Source organism: Propithecus coquereli, unplaced genomic scaffold (genome assembly GCF_000956105.1).
Source record: "Propithecus coquereli isolate 6110/MARCELLA unplaced genomic scaffold, Pcoq_1.0 Scaffold72, whole genome shotgun sequence".
Taxonomy (NCBI): Eukaryota; Metazoa; Chordata; class Mammalia; order Primates; family Indriidae; genus Propithecus; species Propithecus coquereli.
Genome location: NW_012153285.1, coordinates 3939780 through 3946995, shown reverse-complemented (window position 1 = coordinate 3946995; position 7216 = coordinate 3939780). Strand labels below are relative to the sequence as shown.

Here is a 7216-nt window from a genome sequence, read left to right as displayed (position 1 = left end):
TAGTTGTTTAATTTTGGAAAAGGCATTATTTGTAAAATATTAAACTTAATGATATATGTTCTCTGAAGAAACAGAAAACCTATCTATACCTATCCTACATAATTAAGTTTGGCCAATAATAGTGCTGATGTTCTACTTGGCAGCCAATGTTCTGTAATAGTCTTGTAGTCAATGAGATTTTGATTAGGGCATTAAATCAGTAGCAAATCTTACAGCATATCTCAAAACTTAAAGCAAATTACCCAGAATATTTAAATAATTACATAAATACATAAAATAAATGTACTGTTAATACTGCCTTCTATTTTGGTGAGATTGTATTTTTTTTCTTTTTGTTCTTTTATTAAAGTAGAACATGCATATAGAAAAATGTACTAATCATCCATATATTGTGGTAAATTTCCAAAGTAGACACACCCATGTAAATAGCACTCAGATGAAGAAACAGAACATTACCTAGGAAAGAAAGTAGAGGAAGAAGCCAGAAAGGGAGCTGTGTTAGTCTTTCTATAAAAATGAATAAATTTTTCCTAATGTCAAAAATACAGAAAATACTGACAAATATAAATAAAACATCTACCTAGAGATAACCACTGCTAACTTTGATATTTCTTCTTTCAGACATTTTTCTATTAATACAGATGCAGATATTTATGTACATAATATGCTATATACAAACATATGGCATATTATATGGAAGCATAGCATATATGGAAGTTTCCTCTTCGTTAAATTTTAAATCTACTTATACATGGGGGAAGAGCATTATAGGCAGAAGAAAGAGTAATGCAAAGGCCCTGAGGTGTGAATGTCCTTGGCATGTTTTAGAACAGCTGGGCACACCAATGTGGCTGAAGTAGAATGAGCAAGATGTAAATCAAACCGTAAAGGTATTTCTATAGGATTATATACAATTTTGTGAGCTATGAAAGTATTTCTATTTTATTCTGAGTAAGAAGGGAAGCCATTGAGGAGTTTGAAGAAGAAAAGTGGGACGACTTGACTGACACTTTAAATGTTTAATTTTGCTGCTAGTGAAGAACAGCCTGCAGGGAGTCGAGGGCGAGAGATTAGGCTACTGCAGCAATTCAAACGAAGGTGGTAGTGTTAAGTGGTCAGACTGAGAATAAATTCTGAAGGAATTGCTAAGAAGGTATGTTTTAGATTACATGCAGGGTGAAAAATAAAGGGATCAGAATGATACGAAGGTTTCTGTCCTGAGCTATTATAACAGAAGAACACAAGTGGCAATTACTGAGATGAGGAAAAATGACAGGGAGTAGGTTTTGAAGGGAAAGAAGGGAGTTTAGTTTTATACATGGTAATCATCTTGAGATGCTTATCAGATACACAAGTGAAGATATGGAATGGCTGAAACTGGAATTATGGGAGAGTTTTGGGCAGGACATATAAATTTAAAAGATAACAACATGCAGAAAATATTTAAAGCCAGGAGACTAGATGAAATCACAAAGGAAAAGAGGAGTGAGCATGGAGACACACTAATTTTTTGAGATCAGGAATATGAAGAGGGTCTTACAAAGGACTCTGAGAAGATGCAACCAGTGAGAACCTGTGCCCTGGAAGCCATTTGAAGAGAGAGTGTTTCTAGATGTAAAAGTAGTTTACTGTGTTAAATTTTGCTGGCAAGTTAAGAAAATGGGAAATTTCTAAATTACCACTGGATTTGGCAACGGGGAGGTTATGAGATACTATGATAGAAGCAGTGCCAAAGGAGTGGTAAGTTTGAATGTCTAATGTAGTGGGCTCAAGAGAAAATGGTAGCAGAGAAAGTGCTGGCCAGAAAGTAGAATGCTGAAATTGAGACTTGGCTAGTGCAGTTATAGATAAAAACAGTCTGAGGTATAACTATGGAAATTGGTGGCTGAAGCCGGGTGTAGGTCAAGATCATTGGAGTCAAGAATATCAATGGAATGAGAGCATGTGTTTATTTTATCACATATTAATCCAACTGTATTAACTGTTTAATGAGAAGCATTCAGAGGTAGAAAAATATTAATACATATAATAGAAATAAAACTGTTGTGAAAAACATTTCCAGTAGGAATATTTAATAAGAATTTCAACCAATTCTATTAATAATTTTATAAGCATAAAGCATTTTTCAATAAGTTTAATGAAAAAATTATGTTTTAGTGGTTATCCTTAAAGGAAAATAAAAATTATCTATCTTATTAGAACATGTTCAATGCCCAAATATATCAATTTAGAGAGAAATATATTCAAAGGCAAAGTATTTTGGTCCTGATATGGTAAATCATTTAGATCTTGCCTGTGGTTACCATCATTTTTACTACATGTCAATATAGGTAGTACTAGCTGAAAATAGAACATTTTATTAATTTGGTAACAGAAAATAGGCATCTATATTTCCTATTCTGTATATATGATTTATATAGATATATTTCATATACATAGCTATGCTAATCATCTTCAAGATTCTTAAAAGATCGTAAGGGAGAAAATATAGATTTATCTTACAGTTTCTTATTATTCAAATTCTTTGTTTCAAAACCAACTTCCTTTAAAAAACAAAGTCAGCCCAATTAATACCTCCAAAGGAATATTCTTTTAGCAAGCACAGTTTGCAGGTAGGAATTAAGAGATAAGACTCTGGTAGAAGAGCCCTGGTTATGAAGTTAAAGTATTGGCTCTACCACTTGATACCAGGGTGAACTGAGGTAGGTTCTAAGCCTCAGCTTCATCATCTATACGATGAAGATACAGGGTTGTTGAGATACAAGAAAGAAAATTCCTGTAAAGTGCCTAAAACACAGTAAATGTTAATAACTATTATCTTAGATAACTGTAACGATGAAGTCTCTAAAATTCCTGGCTTACTTTTAATTTGTGCAAAACTTTTTGCTTAAAAAGAAGACTCTAATACAGACTTTCGAACTTTTTAACTAAGAGCTATGTTAATAAACTGTGATCCAGGACACATATTTATCTGTTGACATTTTGTATTCTGATATTTGCCATTCAATTCTCTTTACTCCCCAAACTATTTAATGAACCACTAAAGTTCAACAATCCAGTTTGAAAAACATTGATCTAATATAATAGGAAACTGTAGCTATATAAAAATTCAGTTCATATACAATTTTAAGGTACATATCCAATGTATCTAGTATTTTAAAGTATTAGTATATTTAAAACATATTGGTTAAAATCTATGCAAGATCATAAACTCCTGAAGCAGAGATCCTTTATAAATTATGTATCTCCTTGACAAATTCCTACATAGTACTTATCATGAGAACTCAATAATGCTTGTTTTGAATTAAACCAGTTGCCAATTTTCATGAGTTTTAAAACATTCAGTAAAATAATGTTCTAAAATAACACTGCTGATAATCTTGTATTTATATGTAATTTTCCTAGTAAAATGAGGTAAGGAGAGAAGAAAACATCAAATTTTTAAAATAACTAGAAAACATCTGTATCAACTATTTTAAGAGGTAGCTTCTCATTTATATTCCAATGGGCTATAAATTTCAGAGATTAGTCTGAATTAATTATAACAGACTATGCTTCTTATATATATATATTTTTATTTCAGAGTATTAGTTACATATGTTTAGGTTACATAGACGGCCTTTGACTGCCCAAGTAGGACTATACTTTTTAGACATAGATTCTTATTGTGTACATATTCATATGATTAACATAAATTTCATATATTGAAAACTTTCAGTTTTTAGTATGTAGAAATGTTTTATTTTCCTGAATATATTCTACAAATCTGGAAATTCAAATGTTAACAAATTTATCCATAATGATAATTATATTGAAATGACATTTATGTATGAAAATCTTTATATTTTAAGCATTCATTTTAGAAAGATGACTGTATGTATTTACTAAAATTGAATCTTGAGCTTATAAATGACCTAAATAAAGAAGGGGGAATATATTTTATTTGTTGAAAACATTTATTAATTAAGCATTGGGTACTTGAAGAAAACTATTTCATTAAAAATGTGAGTTAATAGTATTTTCTTGCTGTGAACTGGTAAGTGGTGAAAGCCAAATGTACTTATGAAATACTTTCATTTACTTTTAATTAAAGTGTACTGAACTACTGGTTCCAAAAAGGAAATCCTACAGAGTTCTGTAATATATAAATTGGCAAATTTCTCATCCATGCTGAATTCTACATGTGTCCTCCAATGTCCATTGCATTTTCCAACAAGATCAATGTTATTACCATTAATCTTGTTTTACAACAACTTTATTTGAAATGAAATATAACTATCTTTTATAATTATTTTGAGTTGTGTTTTATGAAACAAAAAATACTACAATTTTTACTAAGTTCATAATCATTTATTTTAAAAACACTTTGTTCAATACAGTCTTGATCATAAAACGTGGCTTTTAAATAAAAGAAAGAGATCATATATTTTAATATCTATAGGTATATAAATATACAGAGACAATTAGGTTCACTTGTATTTCGTTCTATGGCTTCTTAACCTATTTATTACAAAAAAAAAGTCAACGTGTTAATGGTAAGACTGTTGCCTTAGCTACTTAACTGTATTTAGAGTATACAAGAGTAGAGAAAAAAGGAAATAACTAATTGACATTTTCTGTGCTATCTTGCCTAGTTTTATTTAAGTAAGTTTTTATTTAAAGCTCTACTTTATATTATGTTACAAACTGACATACATTTTTCACATGCTAAATTAAAACAGTAAATATTTGATTTTAAGAAAACCCAAATGGCACAAATGTTAAACTCACATAATAAATAAAAAATAGCCAGAAACAATAAGTAATTTAACCCTAAGGCATACTGCATTAAAGCTGGGAATCTGTAACGTTTATGTATAAATTTTTAAAATGGTTACCATCCTCGTAGCATATAACAAAGAGAATTATAACTAAATATCTAATAGCTATGGTTTAACAAAGAGATAGGATCTTGTATTACCTATTGTGTCAGCTTTGCTAAATCTTCGAGTTACAACATTGTTCATGTTTCCATTTTCACAGAGCTTCAATTCTGTGAGATATACCTCTACTTTGCAGTGCTTTACAAACATACCCTGTTCAACCACCTAAAAAATGAAACAAAGTAAAGCAGTGTCAGCTATCTGAATATATTTCACTCTCTCTAGCAGCAATATATTTCTCAGAGGCTTTAGGAAAAACCTGCAGATCTCCAATGAAAAACAATAACAATTAAAACTTGCCAATATAAAACAGAAGATATTGGATAATAGAAAATTCAAAACCAAGAAACATTTTTAGAAATTTTAATATTTAAAAGAGGAATAATCATGATTTAAAAACATTAAGCTGACAGGTTGGAAAAACATTCTCTTGATCTATAAAGACACTTTGGTACACTATAAATAATGAATACATTCCATATTTATGATGAAAAAGTTTACCCAAAATGACTATGTATATCTGTTTTTTCTTTCTCCCTCTCTCTATATTACTAATATAAATATAGCTCTGATTAAAGATAGACATACTTCTAGTTTTTAGTAGTAACCCCAAGTGGAAAACCTTTAAAAAGTTAAGTTTTATACAATTTCATCTAACAATGGCTATATTATCACTCTCTATGTTAAAATAAATCTTTTAAAATGATAACTCCAAATTACTGCCGCCAATCTATTCAACTATGGCCTTGTAACCGATATGTTAGTTTCATCCCAAAATGACTTTGTTTGACATTTAAATCCATACTTAGTAATTCTATGAAACAAATGAAAAAAAAAAAAGCTCTTAAACATGCAAGCAATAAAGCATAAAAAGAGAAAATATGTATATATTAGGGTCACCTTTTAAGTAAGTATATTTCCTTTTGATCTTCTAAAGGTTAACTGTAGGATTTCAGTCATGAATACTGTTTCTGAAAATAGTAATAGGGCTGATATGTGATACATTAGACAAATATGGCAAAAGGGAGGCTCCAAATGACTGCTGGATGTACTCACAAGTTTTTATCAATTCAGTAAGGGATTTACAAGCTTGTCTTTCACTTGCATGGAAAATTATTTCAGCTTGAAAAATTCTAATGCAGTTTATCTAGTATTTGACGTCTAATCCAACATGAAATTTTATGATACTCTGTCATATATATTCTCTTAATTATGCTTGCTACAAATTTCTAAAACAGGTAACAGCCTATACCTTCTCCTTCTGCTAATAAACTTAATTTATTTTATAAAATGAATATATAAATTATAACTCTTAACTACAAAGTTTGTTTTAAACCTCTTATGCTGATTAATTTTGAGGTTAAGAATGTAGTAATATTTAATTTTATAACTTGTAGTTATATTTAAGCAGAAACACAGGAATCGAATATTCTTATCAATCAGAAATTTCTGTTTTAGGACCCAATATCTCAGTAAAATCCTAAAACAATACTACATTAAGGTAGCTATTAATCACTGGTGGGTTTGCTAAAACTGAGGTAACCTGTAGGCCTCATTTTCACAGGGAAAAAAAAGGAAATGGAATGACCGACAACAGAACAGGGAAAGGGATAAGTAGGATAAAATAACAAATTAAAAAAATAAGAAAATCCCTCATTATGATTTATATTGAAGTAAATATTTTCTAAATAAAAGTCTTTAAAATGTCAATTTTCCTAATACTAATAGTATTAGGAAAGAACCTGTTGATTTGTCAGAAAGTCACTGTAAGACCTATGAAAACAAAACATCAAGATTATTTCAAAATCTACACTATTGGGATTCGGAATTTTTCTCCTTTTTTCCTTTTCTCCAACAACATCTTATATTGCTAAAATCATCATCACTACCCAGAATACTCCTAATATTGTAAGATATTTATCTTACTACCTACAAAAGTAGTATATTAACAAGTTGTTCTTTTTTTTAAAAAAAATTTTGAGGTTGTTCCCAAACTATTTTTATTTGAAAGGACTATACTACATTTATTATTAAAGCTTGAAAACAATAACATCATAACAGAAAAATAATCAGCATATTTCTAAGTCAGTGTTATTATGTTCATATATAGATTGTTTATATAGTCTTCTCTATATTTGTTCACATAAAGTCTACATTCATTAAAAATGTTTGCATTGGCCGAGAGCGGTGGCTCACGCCTGTAATCCTAGCACTCTGGGAGGCCGAGGCGGGCAGATCGTTCTGAGCTCAGGAGTTCGAGACCAGCCTGAGCAAGAGCGAGACCCCGTCTCTAC

At 30.1% G+C, this 7216-nt stretch overlaps 1 protein-coding gene across 2 annotated transcripts in view; it reads right to left on the bottom strand.

Annotated features, from left to right (window-relative positions):
• The window catches only part of USP15 (ubiquitin specific peptidase 15), a 154743-nt gene that overhangs the window by 100451 nt on the left and 47076 nt on the right, over positions 1–7216 (bottom strand). For both annotated transcript variants that reach the window (XM_012661567.1, XM_012661568.1), the window contains one exon: positions 4961–5087. In XM_012661567.1, coding sequence (XP_012517021.1) covers positions 4961–5087 — 127 coding nt within the window. The remainder of the gene's footprint in view (positions 1–4960; positions 5088–7216) is intronic.